Below are 22,794 nucleotides of genomic sequence, written 5' to 3' on the forward strand. Positions count from 1 at the left end.
ACCAAGTCTACAGATGGGAGGTCCTGAGTTCAAATTTGGTCTCTGACGCTTCCTAGCTGTGTGACCCTGGGTAAGTCACTTAAACACCCATTGCCTAGCCCTTACTATTCTTCTGCCTTGGAACCAAGATATAGTATTGATTCTAAGATTCTTAAAAAAAAAAAAAAAGAATTCTATGATTCTTAAGCAAATGGACCAAAATATTTTTACTTTTTCTTCCATTTCACTTTGATGTTTTTCCCATCCGAGCCGGGAAACAATGGCTCCATGGAACACTATTCATTTCCCCAGCTTGGCCACCTGGCCATCTCTCTCAGGTCCTTCCCCTCTCCCCTCAGGAATTCACTCTCTGGTCCCAGATTGAGATCAAAGAGTGAAAGGGTTTGAGCCTTCCTGACACCAGCACCACCTCCCAGCTGCCCCAACTCGCTTATCAAGGAAGAAGATCAAGATACTGCTCTGACTCACACATCATCTACAAAGCAGGGGTATGGCATTTGCTGCAGATAGACTCCAATAGGCACTTCTGCCTTGGTCTGGCTCCTTATAATCCCCTGTTCAATCATGTCCTGGAGATAGGCAAATCCACCCCATATATAACGGAAATCTTCCACTGGGTCAGCTCTTGGACCAGGATCCCAGTACCTGAGAAAAAACAAAGGTGGAAAAGACCCAGTTTTAGTGGAATGGACTGAGCACATCATTACCATTTCTAGTCTCCTGAGGCTCTTGCAAAAGCAATTAGAAATTCTCTCTTGAACTCTTTCCGGAAGACTTTCAAATTCTTTTCTTAAAGGAGAAGGGCTTAGATCTCACATAATTCTATCACGAATTTGGGAAGAATGTTATTGTACTTTTGGGACTTATTTAGCAATATACCTATCACTATTCCATAGTCCTTTTTGCTCAAGGGAACTGGGAGTCATTAACTGTAATCTTTCTGTAAGATGAAGGACCACTATGACTTCCCATCTGCTCTGCCACTGTCTTCTAAGGTCCCTTGGGACTTTTGTCCTCCAAATCCCCCAAACTATCTTCTGGTCTGATGCTTCTACCTCCCTCCCACCAAGGACTCCTAGACCTTGCCATCTGTCCTGCCACTACACCCTTAGAGCTTCCAGTTTTTCTCCTATAAGCATTGCCTCTCCCATTTATAGTGAAAGTTCATGTGAAAGACATCATGTGGTTTTTTCAACTTTTTTCTCCAGGTTTTAGCACACTTTTGGCACATAGTAAATCTTGATAAGTGCTTTTCCATTTATACATTCAGGAGCATTATTATCCTCATTTTAAGAAAGATTCAACTGAGAACATATAATAACTGGCATGAATACTAAGGATGAAGACATTCAGCCTCTACTATTTCCAACTACTATTTATCAACTCATGAAAATGAGCCTTTTGGATATAGCAAACCCTGAGTATTTCTCTGCTTGATAGACCTCCTGCAGGTGACCTAAATGGAAGTCAAAGGCTTAGCTAACTTGGACATGGAATGGCCATGACTTTTTCTGGCTGGCACTGGCACTATCCATGGGAAAACCCATTTAGGGGTGTATGAAGCTGTCACCTGTCTTTGATCTTATTGGTTTTTTCCACTGCATCAATGTCCATGCGGATCTTATACTTCACATGGTGTGGTAGCTCACTGTTCCAGGAGTACATATCAAAGAATACCACTCCAGCCCAGAATCGATTCTGCTCCAGCAAGGAGAGCGCTCGGTGGGTGAGTTGGATTTCATCATCATAGATTTCAAATTTATCCAGGGTCAAGCACTGCAGACAACAACAAGGTTAAGAGAGTTGGAGGAACCCCACGGGGCAAGGACTCATCTCCTTCCTCTCTCCCCGCACCCAAACAGCTGGAAGGATGTGCCACTGCCTTGGGGGAACCAACCAGAATACGAGGACAGCTACAAAGCTAGTTTTGCTTAGCTCTAGGGTCTGGTGTCCTGTTGGAGCTGTAGGAGTCATCTGGAAAAGGGTGGGAAAGGTGTTTGGAAATGCTGAATTGCTCTCCCTGGCCCCAGCAGATTTAGGGAGGGCTGCGTTTATCCAGCTGTTCATAACTGTACAAATAAGCAGTTTCTGTGAGTGACAAAGACGCTAAGGTCTCTCATTACCCAGCATGGAGAAGAGAGGGACTGGGGTCATGTAGGATATAAGGCTTTGAAGATTAGAAAAAAGTCTGACTTGGACCCCAGTTAGATTTTTTTTTAAAAGATTCCTAGAGGTGGATCATTTTTATCTCACCACAAACATACAGAAGATGACCAGCTGGAGTAGGAACTGGGAGGAGGAGGAAAAAATAACATGAGAGCTGAACGATAGTTCCAGAAATGAGTCTCCATCCCAATTCTGGGCAGGTTTTGCGGGCAAAGGAAGAAACCTACAATTGCCCAGTAAGTTGAGTTCTTCCTTTTGGCTGCTTCTCCCCCCTCATCCTTCACAATCCTTCTTACTAGCAAAATGGATAACATTTTTTTTTTTTAAACCCTTACCTTCCGTCTTAGAGTCAATACTGTGTATTGGTTCCAAGGCAGAAGAGTGGTAAGGGTAGGCAATGGGGGTCAAGTGACTTGCCCAGGGTCACACAGCTGGGAAGTGTCTGAGGCCAGATTTGAACCTAGGACCTCCCGTCTCTAGGCCTGGCTCTCAATCCACTGAGCTACCCAGCTGCCCCCTGGATAACATTTTTAAAAAGTGAAATGTTAGGTTACATCTATTTTAATAGAACTCTAGAATACCACATTTTCCTTATTTTTGTTTAGTTACTTAACTCCTTATCACTGTGATACTGAATGGATATTGGGGTCTAGGTTTCCGTCTTAGGGTTTTATCTCCTTTGATTAGGTTACATTGTTCTAAAGATATCATGGGTAATCAGTTGTTGTTCAGTTAGTTTTCAGCCCTGGCCAATGACCTCATTTGAGTTTCTCTTGGCAAAGAGTGGTTTGCCATTTCCTTCTCCAGCTCATTTTACAGAGGAAGAAACTAAGGTAAATAAGGTTAAATGACTTGCCTAGGGTCCCCATAGCTAGTAAGCTTCTAAGGCCAGATTTGAACTTGGGAAGATGATCTTCCTATCTCCAAGGCCAGCGCTCTAACCACTGCACTTTGACTAGATTACACAGCAAGGGAAGTATTATTACAAAAGGAGTTTGGGGTGGGGGTGAAGGGGAAAGTAAGAACATGAATCATGTAACCATGATAACTTTTCTAAAAAATAAAAATTATTAAAAAAAAAAGAACTAGAGGCATAAAAAAACAAATACAATCAGACAATGCATCTTAACTCCCAAATTATGGCTCAACTATGATTAATTTATATTTTTCATATGTTTTATTTCCTTCCAAATCTATCTAGTATTGATTTTGAAAATTCACATTCACAAAAAAAAAATGAATGCATGGATTTCAAAAACACTTCCTATATATAAAACTCATGCTGAAGCAATTAACTACATGTATAGTATTAGGGGGAAAACTGGCATCAATTTACGTAAGGACTCTATTTTATTCATTCTCCATAATAATATCAACATCATATTACTACTGATAAAAAAGTTGATATTTTAAATTATCTCTTACTCCCAATTTTAATACTTGCAGGCATTTGATAGATAAAAATTGTACCCTGTCTTTTTTTTTCATTTTCTCATAGATTAAAATTTGAAGATCATGCTTCTTAAGATCTTATACCTTTTCTTATTAGTAAATATTTTGTCTTCTATAAGTCATATCCTGTCCCACCCTACATTTCTACTCTTCTTATATCTTACATCCTTCCATGTATACTGGCCACTTTACTCTTTCCTTAACAATTTATTCTAAAGAAATTTTCACTGGCTGTCCTCCAAGAATGGAATACTGTCCCTCCTCATCTCTACCTCTTGGCTTCTTCTGCTTCCTTTGAGTCCCTACTGAAATATCACCACCTGAAGAAAGTCTTTCTCTCTGTTCCTATTAATTTCACCACATCCCTTTTTATTATTTCCAATTTATCTGGTACATATCATCCCTCTCTATATCTGCTTGTATGTTGTCTCTCCATTACATAATGAATTCTTCAAGAACAGAACTGTCTTTTACGTTTCTTTGCATCTACAGCAGTTAGCTCTCTCCTTGTGACATATAGTCACTTACTGATTGACTATTTACCAACTAACTGACTTTCTTGGGTTATCATTTGTCCAAGTGTCAACTACAGTAACCTCAATCATCAACTTCCCTTTAGTGTGTGGTTTCTGTTCTCTTGTAGATTATGAAACCAGATTATCCAAAATTTTAGAACTGTGTAAAATATTAGAATGCATAACCTCTATTGAAAGCTCATGTTCCTTATTGACATTATTTAGACTTTTGGAATTTCATTGATTTCCTTAAGGAATATTTTTCCTGTTGCTCAGATATTTGAAGACTGTAAGCTGAGAAATTGATGAATAAAATGTATCATTTAAAAAAAAAAAAAGGCGTTTGGAATGATAAGTTGGGTCCAGATTGTTGGAAGACTGAATGCTAAGCTAAGGAGTTCTCATCCTATCCTGCAGTCAATGGAGAACCAGTGAACGTTTTTGAGAAGCAGAATGATATAGGGAGGTGTAGGCTTAAATTAAAATCATGTTGGCAGTGATGGCACTTTGAAAGGTGGACTATATAGGTTACTGGGCATGGATGGATGACTAGGCATTTTCATTGGCTATCCCCCATACCTAGAACTCTCTCAATTCCATTCAATCCAATAAGCATTCATTAAGTGTTTCACGAGCCAAGCAATGTGCTAAATTCTAGGGATACAATAATAGAAAGAACCCCTGGCCTCAAACAGGGCAGCTTCTCCCTCTTCTTCTCCAACTGCTAGCTTCCCTGGTTTCAGTCAAATTTCAGCTAAAATCCTTCCTTCCACAGGAAGCCTCTCCTGATCAGCCACAATGCGAATGTCTTTCTCTCTATTGATTAACCCCAATTCATCTTCTAAGTATCTTATACATAGTCCCTCCCATTAGATTGTAAGTACCTTAAGAGTAGGTTCTGCCTTTTATCTTTCTTTGTATTCTTAGCACACTGCCTGGCACATAGAAGATGCTTAATAAATGCTTGTTGACTAGCTGACTGATAACATTAGAAAACTATCTCAGAAAAACAATACTACATATTGGTTCCAAAACAGAAGAATAATAAGGGCTAAACAATGGAGGTTAGGTAACTTGTCCAGAGTCACAAAGCTAGGAAGAGTCAAAGGCCAGATCTGAACCCAGGATCCCATCTTTAGGCCTGGCTCTCAATCTACTGAGCCATCTAGCTGGCTCCCACATAGCAGACTCTTTTTTTTTTTAATCTTTAAATCTTTATTTAATTAATTATTTTAGAGCATTTTTCCATGGTTATAGGATTCATGTTCTATCCCTCCCCTCTTCCCACCCCCTTCCATAGTTGATGCACAATTCCACTGGGTTTTACATGTGTCATTGATCAAGACCAATTTCAATATTATTGATATTTGTACTAGGGTGCTCCTTTTGAGTCAATATCCCTAATTATATCCCCATCCACCCATGTGATCAGGAAGTTGTTTTTCTTCTGTGTTTCTACTCCCACAGTTCTTCCTCTGAATGTGAATAGCATTTTTTCTCATAATTCCTTCAAAGTTGTCCTGGATCATTACATTGTTGCTAGTAGAGACGTTCATTACACTCGATTTTACCACAATGTATCAGTCTCTGTGTATAATTTTCTCCTGGGTCTGCTCCTTTCATTCTGCATTAATTCCTGGAGGTCGTTCCAGTTCACATGGAATTCCTCCAGTTCATTATTCCTTTGAGCACAATAGTATTCCATCACCAGCATATACCACAATTTGTTCAGCCATTCCCCAATAGAAGGGCATGCCCTTGTTTTCCAATTTTTTGCCACCACAAAGAGCATTTTTTAAAAGCCAGTATACTTTTTTAAAGAGGTTCTTGATAGTACATTATATTAATAAGATATCAAGTCATAGATTCAGTATCAAATCCATGGAATAAAGGCAAAATGAGGAACCAGGTCTTATTGTTAGACAGTAAGTAAACCTTTATCAAAGTATTTATTGAATACACCACTGTGTAGCCAATATAGTGCTTACAGGATACCAAAAAAGGGAGACAGACCTCTTAGAGGTCTCTGACCTCAATGAGTTTACAATCTAATTGTGTTCACAGGTTCACAGAAATTTAGTGTTAGAAAGAATCCTAGCAAAAAAACATTCTTCTGCCTTGGAACCAATATTTAGTAATCAATTCTAAAACAGAAGGTAAGGGTTTTAAAAGGAAGGAAGGAAGGAAGGAAGGAAGGAAGGAAGGAAGGAAGGAAGGAAGGAAGGAAGGAAGGAAGGAAATAGGACTAACAAGATTTGACACCTGAAGGGGAAGAAAATTGAAGAGTTTTTAAAGGCAATGATGACTCCAAGATTATTGGGACATGGTGGTGCAATAGTAATAGAAGAGTTGGGGAAAAGGGGGACCAGTTTTTTGGGAAGAAGGGAAGATTCAGTTTTGAACATGTTGCCTTTGTGATGCTGGGGGGACATTCAGGTGGAAGTATTCAGAGATAGTTGGAGATATAGGACTAGAGCTCAGGGACGAAGTCTGGTCTTGATATCTGAAATATTTTGATAATTTGGGAATTATCTTCATGTAATCCTGAGATTAGATGAGAAGAACTGAGAGTGTTGTAGGAGAAAATATGAAGAGAAAAAAAGCAAGCCAATTATAGAACCCATAAGGATATTTATGCTTAGGAACCAGGAAGAACTTGAGGAATTAGTAAAGAAGTCATAAAAGCAATGGGCAGACAATGGGGGAGAACCAGGAAAGAATACCTGTCATAGAGGCCAGAGAGAGGGACTGGTCACCGATCCTAAATATTTTGGACAAGTCTAAGAGGGAAAAGATTAAAAGGATAAAGACCATCTTATAGGGCAATTTAAAGATCATCAAAAATCTTGGAAGGAAAAAATTAGAAAATAGGATAATTCTTAAAAATTTGAAAGAATACTATTGTTCTATGACAGGGCAACTAGCAGGTTCAATAGATGGAGGGCTAGAATTCCACAGTCAGGAAGAGCTCAAATTCAGACTCAGACACTTACTAGCTATACAACACTGGGCAAGTCACTTAACCCTGTTTGCCTTAGTTTCTTCATCTGTAAAGTGAGCTGGAGAAGGAAATGGCAAACCACTCTAGTATCTTTGCCAAGAAAACTCCAAATGGGTTCACAGAGTCAGACATGACTAATCGACTAAACAACAACAAATATTACTTGACAATGTTAAATTCAATTCTTGAAATGCTCACAACGTGTATTAGTTGCATTGACCTTAATTATAATAAACTAAATACTCAGAAGAGATTAGCCTAACCAGCCACAATTAAAAAACAAAGCAGATGAAAAAACAAAATAATTTGGGGAGGAGGGGACTTGTTACTGGGGGGATTAGGAAGGACTTTAACTAGCAGTTGGGACCTGAGCTGACCATCATGGATATAAGTACTCTGGTCCATAGGGCCTGGGTGCCTGAATCCATCATGAGACTAATAGTTGGAATGATTATCATCTGTGGCATGAAGGGAGCGAAACCAAGAACATTGGAAAATGCGGCTGAGATCTGGGGACTTGCACCAGAGAGTGTGCCATTGGTGAATATAAGTATTGTAGCACTAGTCTAATCTCTCCACCTACTCCCTGCCCAGGATATCCTCCCTTGACTGACAGCAAGAGCAGCTCTAAGAAGATAAAAGTCAAGAAAAGGAGGCAGAATCCTCAGGGACTCAAGCTTCATGTTTCATGAGACACCCTGCTTTTCAGGGGATTGTACAACAGAAAACTGAACTGTAAGAGGTGTCAGACACACAGCCCATGGGCCACAACACTAGCCCAAATAAGTTTAAAATACAACTAGGATCTACTAAACTAAATAAATAAAAAGATAATAAAACAAAGATTCTATTAATATATAGTTTTCAAAGTCAGGATGCCACCCATAAAGATCTTTAAAAGGTCTCCAGTATCTTTGCCAGGAAAATCCTGAATAGGGTCATGAAGAGTTGTACGTGACTGGAATGACTGGACAACAACAACAAAGATTGTTATGCACAATTTCATCACTCCATTTCTTTTTGAGTTTGACACCACTGCCTTGGACCATCATTATGAACCCTCAAGACGTTCTTGAGCCACTAAATGGAAACCACTTTTTTTTTTTTTTTAATGAACCATTTTACCCAGCATGCACATATTTACTCAACCCAGAAGCTAAAAAATGTTGATAGGAGGCCAGGTGTTGTGAGAAAGAGTGTTTCTTGGTGTATAGTTTCCTTTCCAGGAGCTATTCTTATCAATGTTGAGATTTTGAGAGTGGGCAAGTCAAGGAGGTAATAGCCTGATCAGGAATCAGGAAGTCTAGACTTCTTGTAGATAAACAAGTAGATATACACAACCAGAACATTTTAATTGTACTCTACTAAAAGGGCTGAAGTCTGAGCTAAAGGCTTGATAGAGTCTAGAGGGAACTCTGCCAAGCCTGGGGGAGAAAGAGGGCTCAATTTCTTGGTCACCCCTTTTCTTCCCAATATTCCAGCTATAGAGAGCCCAAAGGAATGAAGGTCATCTATGCAGACCAACTCATTAGGGTCTATAGACATTAATGGTCAATCCTGGCCCCTCTGCAGGCTCAGGATTAGGACTGAAGGCCAGTGAGTTTAAAGATTCTGGGGTGCAGAATGGACAACAGGGCACAAAAGAAGGACCAGGACTATCCTACCAATGACCATGCTGGCATTTGATGACCCAAAGATAATGGGGTGGAAGAGGTTATAAGTATGGCCAAATGATTACCTTTAGTCAAATATATTACCATGTCCTTTGGCCAGTTAGGTGGTATAGTGGATAGAGAACTGAGTTTGGAATCAGGAAGACTCATCTTCATGAGTTCAAATCTGGCCTCAGGCTCTTAATAGCTGTGTGACCCTGGGCAATCACAATCTTATTTGTCTCTGTTTTCTCCTCTATAAATGAACTGGAGAAGGAAATGGCAAACACTCCAATATCTCTAGAAAACCACAAATGAGGTCACAAAGAGTCTGAAATGATTGAACCACAACCATGGACTTTCCACATAACATGAACATGTAGCTCTAATGTGAATGTTATATACTTTATACATGAATGGGTATTTGGGAGAATTGCCTGTAATTATGCCATATGCTTTTTTCTGATTATGGTGAGATGGCCCACAAATGTACCTGGGTACCCAGTTTGTTTTTGAAGGATTCCAAATATTTTCTGGGGTGGGGATGGAAGCCTAAAAGATAGCTTCAAATTCATAAGTTATGAGACAGGGAAAGTCAAATGAAAAAAGGCCAGAACATCAGAATGCCTGGAGAATGATTCCAGGATGAGAGAGAGCTTGGTCAGGATCATGAACTTGGAAAATGTGGAAGGGCAAGGGAGGTCTAGGCACTTCTTTGCAACCATAAAGGGAAAAAAAAATCACACTTGGAGATGGTAATAAGAAAAGCAGGACTACTAGAGAGATCATCACAATTTCTGAAGAATCCAAATTGTGGCGACTCAACAGACAATTTAGTCCAGCAGAAAGAGATGACTCTGGAATCAAAGGATCTAGATCCAGAGCTCATCTTTGTGAGGATGGGTAAGTCCCTGGGCCTCGGTTTCCTAATCTGTAAAATGAAGAGGATGGACATAATGTCCCTTTCTTTATAGATCTATGATCCTCCTGGAAAATATGGGAGTAAGGAGGCTATATGTAAGTCACCAATGATGATATGTGTTTGAGAAATAGCATAAAAAGCAATGGGGCAGCTAGGTGGCACAGTAGAGAGAAGGTGGGTCTGCAGTCAGGAAAACCTGAGTTCAAATCTGACCTCAGACACTTTCTAAAGTTTTGTGATCCTGAGCAAATCACTTAACCTTGTTTGCCTCAGTTTCCTCATCTGTAAAATGAGCTGGAGAAAAAAAAATGGCAGACTGCTTGACAACAAAATAAAAACCTAGATGGGATCATAAAAGGAAATGAAGTAACTGTCAGAGAGCTTGAATGTTATACTGGTGTCCAGGACATATTAGAATCATAGAGTTAGAACTATCTAATCTAACACTTTTATTTTTATCAATAAAGAGACTGACTTCCAAGCACATGAAGGGATTTTCTCAAGGTCACGCAGCTAGTATCAGTTGTGAGATTTTAACCTAGATCTTCTGGCTCATGAGCCAGTATGCTTTCATGTTATATTATATAGATTTTAGAGTGAAAAGGGATTCTTAATAGGTCATAAAGTCTAATCTCCTAGCAATAATTCCCTTTCTGATTCTCCTGACTGGTAGCCATCTATCCTCTCTTTACCTGAATATTTCAAATGATGGGAAACTCACTTATCTTACAAGACAATTCATTTAATTTTTGAAAGGCTTTAGTTGTTGGAAAGTTCTATTCTATTGGACAGCTAGGTGGCCCAGTGGATAAAGTAGGCACCTGGAGTCAAGAAGACTTGTTGGGAAGTTCTTCTATTCTATTGGACAGTTAAGTGGCCCAATGGATAAAGTAGGGGCCTGGAGTCAAGAAGACCCAAGTTCAAGTCCAGCCTCTGACATTTATAAGCTGTGTGACCCTGGGCAAGTCACTTAACCCTGTTGTCCTCAGTTTCCTCATCTGTAATCAATGAGCTAGAGAAGGAAATGACAAACCATTCCAGGATCCTTGCCAAAAAAAAAAAAAATAAAAATCCAAATGGGATCACCAAGTGTCAGACACAATTGAAACAACTGAATCATGCCACATCCTCTTCTGCCCAAGTCGTCCTCCCTATAGCTCCATCCATCCCCTCTCATTTTCCTTTCTAGAGTAAATCTTAGTTTTATTCTTATAGAATAGCTTCTGATATTTGAAACTGGTAGGCCTGTGCCCATTGAGCTTGTTCTTCTCCAGAATGAAATATTCTTGATGTAACTTCATTTTCACGCCCCTTCCCCTCCCGGTCATCCTTCCCTCAATACCCTCGTTTGTTAACATTCCTCATAAAATAATGTGCTGTCTTGAACTGCATATGATCTTCCAGATGTGATCTGACCAGAGCGGGATTACAATGGGACTGTTATCCAGAACAAAGGTCTCCAAAGACCTAGAGGAAGACTTTCAACACATGGAGTTGATCTGCCAAGCAGGAGGTACAGGAAGACACCGACAAGGCCTGGGCTGGGGGGAAGACTGCAGGGAGGGTGGGAAGGGACCGTAGAACCCCATTAAGGAAATCATGGTGCAGCTGAATGGTGAAAGGCTCCCTTAGTCTCAGGAAACAGCCTTTCCCTCCCATCGCCCTCTTCTCCAATCACCCCATCCCCCAGCCCTGTCTGTCCGGTGTCTGACCGCAGCTAGGGCTGCTCCAGCTCCACCCCCACACCCCCTGCCCCGGGCTCCTGGCCCATTCCGGAGCTCCCCAGCCTGGGAGACAGCCACATGCCATTTTCTCAGTCTGAGAGATAAAAAGAAAGAAAACAAAGGAAGCTTTGTTAACTGGCCAAATGATAAGGAAAAGAGAACCCAGGTATATGAGAAAATTGAAGGGCTGGAGGCTGAAATGACACTAGACTTAAGAACATGATAATTATCAAAGGAAATTGAATTGTTTCCTTTTAAAAAAAAAATCCCAATATCCTTCTTATGTACTATATAATCTGGAGAGATGCTGATTTTTTTATCTTTAATTTCCAATTTCCATCTTAGAATCAATACTGTGTATTGGTTCCAAGGCAGAAGAGGGGTAAGGGCTGGGCCAAGGGTGGGATGGTTAAGTGACTTGCCCAGGGTCACACAACTAGAAAGGGTTTGAGGTGATACTGTGTTTTTTTAAGTTTGTTTTCTTGGAAATAAAGGCTAGAATATATAGGATGGGATATTGCATAGGAAATTATGTATTATATATAATTATTATATAAGTATGCTATAGGAAATATTCCATATAAAATTCTATCGGCTGAATAGAAGAGGATCTGGGCCAGCTGGGCTGACCCATTTGACATTATATGTCTGTCTGGCAGTGTGTCAGACAACAAGCATTTGGGAATTACCTTCTATGTGGCAGACACTGTGCTGAGCACTAGATTTACAAAAAAAGGCAAGAGACCTCAAAGTGTCCTTGACCTCAAGGAGCTCATGATCCAATGTCAGCAACTTATTCTAATATATATATACACGCACATCTGTGTATTCATATATAATTTATATTTTGAGAATAGTCAAAGTCTAATAGACCCACAAACCTGATATTTAGAATTTTTATTTATTAATTATAATTGATTATATATTTATTTATTATGGTGACGTTAATTTGTTTATTTTAAGCCCTTACCTTCCTCCTTAGAAGTATATTTATTGAAAGTACTTCACCTATATACTCAACTTCTTCCCAGAAAGATTAAAAAACTCCATCCATCTCCCCTAGTGCCATATTGGATTTTGATATTTCCTGCCCTTAGCTACAAAACATCCTGATGTATCAGTTGTCATTTGGTTGTTGAGTTGTGTCCAACTCTTTGTGACCCATAGACCATACTGTCAATGGGGCTTTCTTGGCAAAGATACTAGAGTGATTTGCCATTTCCTTCCATGGCAGATGTATCAAGAGAGGCTGGTACTAGCATATTACCATTTCAGATAGATGCCATCTGTGGAAAATTATCACTTTTCTTCTTCCTCCATTCAAGACACAATTTCAAAATACACTCTGTCCTCATCCATTCCTCCCAGTTTGAGCAGCACAATGGGTAGCGACTATGGCTATATGTACCTCAAGGGATGGACTGGGACTCTAATCAGTAATGCTTCTGTCTGGGGCAAAAACTGTTGTCTTACAGCAATCCAGGAAGACCTTCCAAACATAGGAGCACGAGTAGAAGAGGGGCTGGTCTCTCTTGCCCTTACTCCCATGGAGGCTGAAGGGAAAAGTCTCAAGATTGATAGAGGACTAGGAGAGGCAGGGACAGAAATCATCTAAAAGGAGGAGAAAGCAAATCCCTTGGAAATGGGATCCTTGGGCAAAGTGTCATTCACCCCATGTTAGCTTCTTGGTATGAGCCAAGTTACTCTCAATATGTATTCAGGAAGCATTTCATGAGCCCTAGCCAGAGCACTTCTTGTAACCCTAATCAGGAACTAGCATGAGTGTAGAACAGCTTGTCCGGAAGCCGTCCCAGCCGGTGATCGGGCTTACCTTGAGGAACCAGTGTTTTTTCAGGATATCCTCTGAGAAAGAAAACCAGGAAACCACCTCTGGTTCCTAATAGTAACTGCCCTCTGTGAAGTTGATGCTTTATGGGTCAGCTAGATGGCATGATGCATAAAGAGTTGGATCTGGGATTCTGATCCTGAAAGACCTGAATTCATAATTCTGGGTCAGACATTTATTGACCCTGGAGAAGGCAGTTTATCTCAGTTTCCCAGTATGCAAAATGGGAACAATAATGGCATCTACTTTCCAGAGTTGTTAAAAGGATCAAATACAAAAACATATGTAAAATATTTCACAAAACTTTAAGTGATAAATACTAGCTCTTATCAGAAGTCATTATGGTGTCTTAGAAACTTAATCTAATGGTCTTTTGAAAGTGTGTGTGTGTGTGTGTGTGTGTGTGTGTGTGTGTGTATGTGTTAAAGGGAAGGTGAATAGTTAAACCCTCAGTTAAATTTCTTGTTTAAAAAATCATTTAGTAGTCTGGTCTTCTTCATTCAAGAAGACAATGGTACTGATGATGCCAGGTTTAGAGATCTCCCTGCTTAGGCTACTTAGAATTCCCAGAGAATAATCCACCTGGATGCAGAAAAGAACAGATATAGGACCAGATAGTGTGAAGAACTCAACATAAAATTATTACCTCTACTGGAAAAACCACTGCAAGTACAGAAGTCACACAGGATGGACAGAAATGACTGGGTTGCAATCTCCATCCTTGGAAGGCACATTTCCATTCATGTCATCAGAGATTTATTTGAGTGTACGTCTTCAGAAGTATGCCATAAGAATAGTGTCTATAGTGGCAAAGTTTGTAATGAGCCAGAAGCTCAGCATGAAAACTACGGATAACATAAGTGCTTTTTTAGCTATATTGAGAAAGAAAGGAAGATCAAGTAAGGGATGGGGCCACTTTTCAAGGAAGACGGGATGACAACAAATGTCAGAAAGAAGGCAGAGTTGTTCAGTACTTAATGTGCTTCTTTGCTAAGGAGGCTGATCTTCCAAAAATGGCAAATAGGGATTGATACTCAAAATAAATATTGAGGATGGTAAGAAATCACCCAGCTGCCTTTGATGAATTAAGACACCAGGGTCAGATAAACTACCTTCCCAGGTAATGAAAAACTGGCAGAGGTGATCCCAGAGTCATTGTTAGTGATGACTGAAAGAACAATGAGAAAAGAGAGTGGTATTATATGATTGGAGAAAGTAAAGTAATTGTTTTCCAGATTTTCAAACAAGGGAAGAGAAAGGGGTCTGATGATGCTGAATTAGAGAACTTGACTTTGATTCCTGGCAAAATTCTACAATATATTATGGAAAGGGCTGATGAACTTCTTGAAAAGGAAGCAGTAAACACCATATTCTCCTCCATTCACTCTATATTCCAGTCAGATTTACCAATTTACTGGTCTCTAAATTCAACAGTTAATCTTTTGCCTCCATTCATTGGCACAGACTGTCCCCTATGCTCCAATGAACTTCCTTCTCATCTCCACTTCTCAGAAACCTTTGCTTCATTCAAGATTCTGAGTGGTGGTTAATGTTCTCCTCTTCCTTGAATTATCTTGGATTTACTTATCTGGGAACATATCGGTCTCTTTCTCTTCTGGTCTGTTAGCCTCCTCTCCTCCCACTCCCAACCCCACCCCAGGAAGATGTAAGTACCTGAAGGGCAAGGACTATTTCTCAATGTGATGTTGTATGTCTAGGACCAAACACAGTGCCTAGTACATAGATGGCATTTAACAAATCCTTGTTGAATTTGACTTGATTCAATAAAAAGAGTCAGCATAGCTTCATCAAAAATGGACCATACCAGGGGGCAGCTGGGTGACTCAGTGGATTGAAAGCCAGGCCCAGAGATGGGAGGTCCTGGGTTCAAATCTGGCCTCAGATACTTCCTAGCTGTGTGACCCTGGGCAAGTCACTTGGCCCCCATTGCCTAGTCCTTACCACTCTTCTGCCTTGGAGCCAATACACAGTATTGATTCCAAGGAGGAAGGTAAGGGTTAAAAAAAAAATGGGCTGTACTAGACTAACTTCAACTAATCTCATCACTAGACTACCAGATAAGGCAAATCTTATGTGTGTGTGTATAATTATATATTAATTAATTATGTAGTTATAATTAATATGTTATATATTATATAGATGATCATATATATTAATGTGTATATACACACATATTTGTATATATGGACCCACACATATTTGATATATATGGAGATATAATTTTCCTGATCTAGCACTCTAATAACCCTCTAAAGAAAAAAGAAAATGAGGTTAGTTGACATTATTCTGAATATAAATGTATATATGTATATACATGCCAAGGTTACATGAATGTGTATACAGATAGACATAAATATATATATATATATATGTGTGTGTGTGTGTATTTCACCTCGATTTTAGCAAAGATTATGAATAAGTCTCTCATGCCATTCCTGGTAAAAAGATGGAGAGATATAGGCTGGGTCACAATATAATTAGATGAAGTGAGTGCTAATTAATTGGCCAGATCCAAAGAGTAGCCATTAATGGTTCGATGATAATATGGTACTCCAACAGAGTAAGTATCCCAGAGATCTGCGCTGTTTCACATTTTTCTCAGTGAGTGGAGAGAGCAAAATCATCAAATTTCAAGATGGCACAAAGGTAGAAGGGAGAACTAACATACTAGACAGGGTCAGAATTCAAAAAAGTCTAGCCTTTGGACCAATTTGGATAAGATAAAATGTAATAGGAATGAATGTGAAATCTTAAACTTGAGTTTAAAAAAATGACACAAGTATGAGAGGAATGGCTAGAAAGAAATTTGCTGTTGTTTTTTTAATCTGGAGATTTTAGTGGGCTGGAAACTCAACATGAGACAACAGTACAATATGGCAGCTAAAGAAGCTAATGGAATTTTAGATAATACTAAGAGAGACATCGTATCCAGGACCGGTGAGTCAACAAGAATTTATTGAGCACCTTTTATGTGCCAGGAACTGTGCTAAGTGCTGGGGATACAAATAAAACAAAACAAAAAAACAGTCTCTGCTCTCCAGAAACTCACAGTTTAATGGCAAAGACAACAGGACAACAATGATGCACAAAGACGGCGTATCATGGTAAATTGGAGATACGCCTGTGTACTCTGCCCTAGTCAGAGCAAATCTGGAATACTGTATTCATTTTTCAGTGCCATGTTTTAGGGAGGACACTGATGAACTTAGAGGAGGACAAATGGGTCGCTGCTAAGCATCAAGACCTTGCCACATGTCTACCAACTGCAAGAATTGGGCATATTTAATCTGAAGAAGAGAATGCCTATGGGAACATGCTATGCTTGTTGAATCCAATTGTATTAAAGTTTCCCCCACTAGGCATTGTGACCAGACACCCGAAGTGCCTGGTCCTGAAGTACAATATCCTCGAGATATGGTTCTGTCCATTTTCAAAAGAAGAAAAGGGGAGAACAAAAAGGTCAAATGAAAAAGCAAAGATTCTGATTGGAGAAGTGTTTGGTCAAAGGAAGGGCTCGTGCAGATCATGCTGAAAGCTACTGTCACAGAATAATAGCCATTTATCACCGGGACACCCTTATATCCATCAGTGGCTCAATCAACAAGCAGGTATTACAAGTCTATTATGAGCCCAGCTGGGCACTATTAACAATACAAAAGAAGTACTTGATGCTGTCTGTAAATCTAGTTGCAATACACTGTTGGTGACAGATATAGTAAATAAATGCAATGGGAATGATGTGGTGATGTGGGAGGGACATCAGCTTTCCTCAGAAAATGTGATTTTGTAAGAAAATTTATAGGATTGTAGATGTAGAGCTGGAAACCTTAGAAGTTAGTCAAGAGGGACAGCTAGATGACTCAGTGGATGGAGAGCTGGGACTGGAGCTGGGAGGACCTGAGTTCAAATCTGACCTCAAATAATTCCTAAGTAAAATCATTTAACCTCTATTGCCTCATTTTTACCATTTGGAATACAGGTTTGATTCTAAGAAGATAGGTTGTTTTTTTTTTAAAAGTTAGTCAATAGGGGCAGTGAGGTAGAGAAGTGGATAAAGGGCCAAGTCTGGAATCAGGAGGACCTGGGTTCAAATCTGGTCTCAGACACTGCCCAGCTGTGTGACCCAGGCAAGTCATTTAACCCCCATTGCCTAGCCCCTCCTGCCCTTCTGTCTTAGAATTGATATTGTAAGACAGAAGATAGCGACTTACAAATAAAAATTATAAAAAGTTAGCCAATAAACATTTATTAAGCGCCATCCTAAATTCTAGAGATAGAAAGAATGACTAAAGACAGTCTCTGCCCTTGAGGTGTCCACAGTATAGTCAAGGAGACAATGTGCAAGCCACCATGTTTAGCACATGAATAAAATGGAAAGCAGGAAGCCACTCAAACCAAGGGGAATGGGGAATGGCTTCCCGTAGAAGGGGAGATCTTAGCTGGAACTTGAAGGAAGATGGCGAAGCCAGGCAGCAGAGTGGAGCATGGAGAGAATTTGAGGTCTGGAGAATAGTCAGAAAAATGTCCAAAGTTGGGAGATGGCGTGTCGTATTTGAGGAACAGTAAGGAGACCAGTGTCATTGGATCACAGAATAGATGGGAATCGGGCAGCAGTGGGAGATGTTACTGGAAAGGTGTAGGGGGGGTGGTGCCCACTTTGGGAATCGCTGGTCTAGTCCATCACACTTATTTCAACCCAATCCAATCCAACAAGCATTTATTAAGACCTGCTATAAGGCTAGGTGAAGACAAAGACAAAAATGAAAAACGGTAATAAGCAATTTGGGAGATTTGGTGCCAGCAATTGGAGAGAAAAGTAGTGGATAGCTTGCCCAACTCAGAGCCAGAATACCTGACTTCAAAAATGACTTTAGATATGGATTAGCTGTGTGACCTTAGGCAAGTCACTTAACTTCTTAGGCTCAGTTTTCTCATATGTAAAATGGGGATAATAATAGCACAAATCTCCCAGGGTTGTTCTGAGGTTTTGCAAACCTTAAAGTGCTATTACGTTATGATAATACATGTATAATCTAGATTGATTACCATCTCTGAGAGGGAGGAGGAAAGGGAGAGATGGAGAGAGACAGTTTGGATCTTAGAATATTGGAAAAGAAAACTGTTATTACATGTAATTAGGAAAATAAAATATCTTTGAATAACAAAGTGCCACCATGTTAGCTATTACTATCATAAGAGGCGGCACTTGAATTGAAGCTTGAAAAGAAGTGGGAACTCCAGGACAGAGATGAGGAGGGAGAGCATTTCGGTGATAGCGGGTCAGTCTATGCAAAGGTGCCCAGGCAGGAAATGGAACGTGGTATCAAGGATCCACCGACTGGCATTTTGCTAGAATGCAGAGGGCTTGAGGAGGGGCAGTGTGAGACGTCTACAAAGCTAGAGCAGAGTCACATTGAAACAAGGTGCTTCCTGTAAAGTCATTTGACCTAACACTGTTTTGGAGAAAGTCAATGAACCTCACTGGGTGGCTATTATTTAATCATTTCAGTTGTGTCTGACTCTTCATGACCCCATTTGGGTTTAGTGGCAGATTCTGGAATGGTTCACCATTTCCTTCTCCACTTCATTTGATAGATGTCAAATTGTCAAGGCATTATGCTCAAACTCCACTGTAAAGTCAGGACATCTTTATTACAACCTTGTTGGTCCAGTTGGTCATATTTATTTCAATCCAAGCCCATCCGACTGAGGCAAAGAGGGTTAAATGACTTTTGCCCAGGGTCACACCATTAAGTAAGTGTCTGAGACCAGATTTGAACTCAGGAAGATGAGTCTTTCTAGCTCCAAGACCAGTGCTCTACCCACTGTGCCACCTAGCTGTCCCCTTTAGGTGGTTATACTTGTATTTTTATTTGAGATAACTAGATGAATAGACTTGGAATCAGGAAGACCTGAGGTAGAATCTTGCCTCATAGACTAGCCGTGTGATCCTGGCTAAGTCACTTTAACCTTCGCTTGCCTCCATTTCCTCTGGAAAATGGGGATAATAATGGTACCCAACTCAGAAGGTTGTTGTGAGTATAATATATATAGAAAATGACATAATATCTAGACAGTGAAATAAGACACGTAAAGCGCTTCACATCCTTAAAACACTATATATATATACAATTATTATTACTGTAAGAATCAGACTTCTATACGGCTCCTCCATTTTTCTTTTCATCTAGCCCTCCAGCTGACTCTTGATCCAAAGCTCTAATAGAGGGAGCAGACCCAGAGATAATTGACAACAGTGCGTAATCCCTAAATGCCTCGTATTCGGTTTCATGGTACATTGCATGGTCTTTCCCCCTAGTAGATTTCTCTTCCTGTTTGTGGTTTGCTTAGCTAACATTAAAAATAGTTTTCATTCCCTAAGCACATTCCAGCTGGGTGGTGGGGTGGGAATATGGCCCAGAGTAGGCTGGCTCGGAGAGAGGGGCCAGTCCTAAACACGACACGACGAAGCCCGACCCCATGGCTCTGACAAGTCATCATTCAGCGGAGCCCGCTGGGTGGATCATAGAAAAGAGATCTCTGGGCACCCGAGCTCATGAGAAGCTGGAACCACTGGTAAAAGCATCCCCAGCATGCAAAAACGGAATGACTGTGCTAGTCATCCTTCGGTCACAAAGCGGGAAACGGGGAAGGGCGAAGTTGGTCAAAGTAAACTTTTATGCCTTGCTCATGGATATTGTCACATAAAAGTTTTGTTTGATCTTGGCTTCCTGGTATGAAATTCAAGACATTTGTAATCTGAATATACTGTGAAATCTTAAAAATACTGTGAACTCCAGGCAAGGTTTCATCTGTTCCAGGCACAACCTCTAAACTAAACAAAGAAAGCTAACTTCTCAGTCAAGGCTAATCAGAAGGGGAGCTAATGAATTTTCTAATTGTCCTTCCTTCCTTAAAGTGTGTGTGTGTTTATTAAAGAAGTCAGACACATTTAGCCTATACAAAAAAAGATCTAAAAGAGCATGATGTGCTTATTAAATTAATTAATCAATTAATCAAATTAATAGATAAATATGTATAAATATATGTACACTCACATTAGAGATGCATAAATTTATATTGTACCTACTTAAGGCAACTATTGAAGATCTGATCACTCAATTCTTCCTTGATCAGTAGCAATAATTAGAGAGAGAATTTATTGGAGGGAGGGTGTAGGGGGGAGTCTATGATCCATGATCAATATGCACATGAGTAAATAGAGTATTCCCAGACTGCAGTTGTTTCCAAATAGCCTTTAAAAAAACACCACCACTTACTTTATGTCTTAGCATCTATACTAGATATCAGTTCCAAGGCAGAAGAATGGTAAGGGCTAGGCAATGGAGGTTAAGTGACTTGCCCAGGGTGATACAGCTAGGTCACATTTGAACCCAGGCCCTAGACCTGGCTCCCTATCCACTGTGCTAACTAGCTGCCCCTATTTCTAGATAGTCTTAAACCCTCTTTTCCTAGCCCAAGACACTGTAGCCTAGACAGTGGCTCAGAGTATTTTTTATTTCCTGGAGGGAAAGAATAGGTGGGTACAGAAAGAAGAGGGTATGATGTGGGTAGTATACACAGGGGCATGCTGGAGCCAGCTCTGCCTCCTGAGAACAGATTGTTCAATTTTCTGTGTGAGCATTTACACTAAAAAATCAGCAAATGCTATAAATCAGGACTTGGTTTATTGTTTTATTCGTGATCTACACTGAAGAGAGTCATGCAGAAAATGTTCATAAAACTTAATAATTAAACTTAAAAGTGTGTCCCAAGTCCATTTCTACCCTGCCCCCCCAAAACAGTTATTAAACATTTACTAGCATACCCCTGAGCATACAAGGCTTCAGAAGACCTTCCAAAGGGAGAGTGTCAAGTAGATAAAATGACAGAACCACAGAGCATGAGGACAGCAGCACAGATCCCTGCAGATGAAGCTGCCCATGTCTCTTCAGGCAGTCCCAGAATCCCAGAATCTCAATTTAAAGGGGTGTCAGATATATGTATAACCCAGTGGAATTGCTTGTCAATTCTAGGAGGGAGGAGGGAAGAAGGGAGGGAGACAACATGAAACATATAACCTTGGAAATTAAAAAGAAAAATTTTAAAAAAGGAAAAAAAGGGGTGTCAGAGGCCATATAAAAGAACCTATAGGAATCCTTTTTCCAGAGTTCTTCCAAAGTGGTTATCTAGCCTTTGGGCTTGAAGACTTGTAATAGGAGGCTTCAGACGCTCTCCATTTGATTGACTCTGGGCAATCACTTAACCTCTGCCTGCCTTGGTTTCCTCATCTGTAAAATGGGGCAGTCAAAATCAGTGGCCTTAAAGGTCCCCTTCATCTCTGCCTCTGGAAGAGATATATCTCCTATGTCTCTATTCTTCGCATATTAGGGAGGCAGTGTGATACAATAAAAATAGATAGTAATAATAAGATGATGAGCATTTATATAACACCTCAAGATTTGCAAAGCATTTTATTATTTTTTCAATTATTTTTTTAAACCCTTACCTTCCATCTTGGAGTCAATACTGTGTATTGGTTCTAAGGCAGAAGAGCAGTAGGGACTAGGCAATGGGAGTTAAATGACTTGCCCAGGGTCACACAGCTGGGAAGTGTCTGAGGCCAGATTTGAACCTAGGACCTCCCATCTGTAGGCTTGGCTCTCAATCCACTGAGCTGCCCAGCTGCCCCCCCAAAGCATTTTATATATATCATTGATCCAATTATTAAATAATGAAAATATTAAGATGATACAATGAAGAGAGCACTGGGTTCTGGGGTTAGAGGACCTGGGTTCAAATTGTACCTTGGATGACATATTTGTGCCTTTAGACAATCAATTAAACTCCCTAGGCTGAATATATAAAATGGGAGGGTTAGACTAGATGTTGTCTGAATACCATATAGCTCTGTCTCTAGATTCCCTAGTCTAATTCCTGGCTGGGAGCAAGAGCAGTCACCTATCCATTATCAAATCTTAGTCCCCTTCTAGATAACCAAATCCTTTCTGTGGGTAAAAATAATTGAGCTAGGCTTTTCTTCTTTCTTTTCTTCCTTTCTTTCCCTTCTTTTATCCTTTCTTTTTTCCTTCCCTCCTTTCCTTTTTTCCTTCTTTTTTTCCCTTCTTTCTTTCTTGTCCTTCTTCCTTCCTTCTCTTTATACATGTATATGAAATTTCATTTAAGCTTCACAACAATACTCCAAAATATATTCTACAGTTTTTACCCCCATTTTATAGATAAAGAACTGAGACACTGAATGTGAACTAATTTGCCCTATTCAGATAGAAAGTATCAGAACCAGGATTTTAATTCAGGTCTACCTTACTGTCAGTCCAGGATTTTGTCCTTTACTTTTGAAATACAGAACCATAGAATGAGTTGTGATTGAGATGGAATACAACTACGCCATAAGAAACAAAGCAGGTTAATAAAAAATGGAAGATTTACAAGAAAGGAAGGAAGGGAGGGAGAGAGGGAGATATATATATATAT

At 39.9% G+C, this 22,794-nt stretch overlaps 1 protein-coding gene across 1 annotated transcript in view; it reads right to left on the minus strand.

Moving 5' to 3' along the window:
- Positions 1-22,794, minus strand: part of ABCA4 (ATP binding cassette subfamily A member 4) — a 126,295-nt gene that overhangs the window by 46,521 nt on the left and 56,980 nt on the right. The window contains exons 8-10 of the mRNA XM_044675489.1: positions 11,421-11,526; positions 1,571-1,776; positions 469-645 (exon numbers count right to left, since the gene is read on the minus strand). Coding sequence (XP_044531424.1) covers positions 469-645; positions 1,571-1,776; positions 11,421-11,526 — 489 coding nt within the window. The remainder of the gene's footprint in view (positions 1-468; positions 646-1,570; positions 1,777-11,420; positions 11,527-22,794) is intronic.

This window comes from Gracilinanus agilis, chromosome 4, assembly GCF_016433145.1.
Source record: "Gracilinanus agilis isolate LMUSP501 chromosome 4, AgileGrace, whole genome shotgun sequence".
Lineage (NCBI taxonomy): Eukaryota > Metazoa > Chordata > Mammalia > Didelphimorphia > Didelphidae > Gracilinanus > Gracilinanus agilis.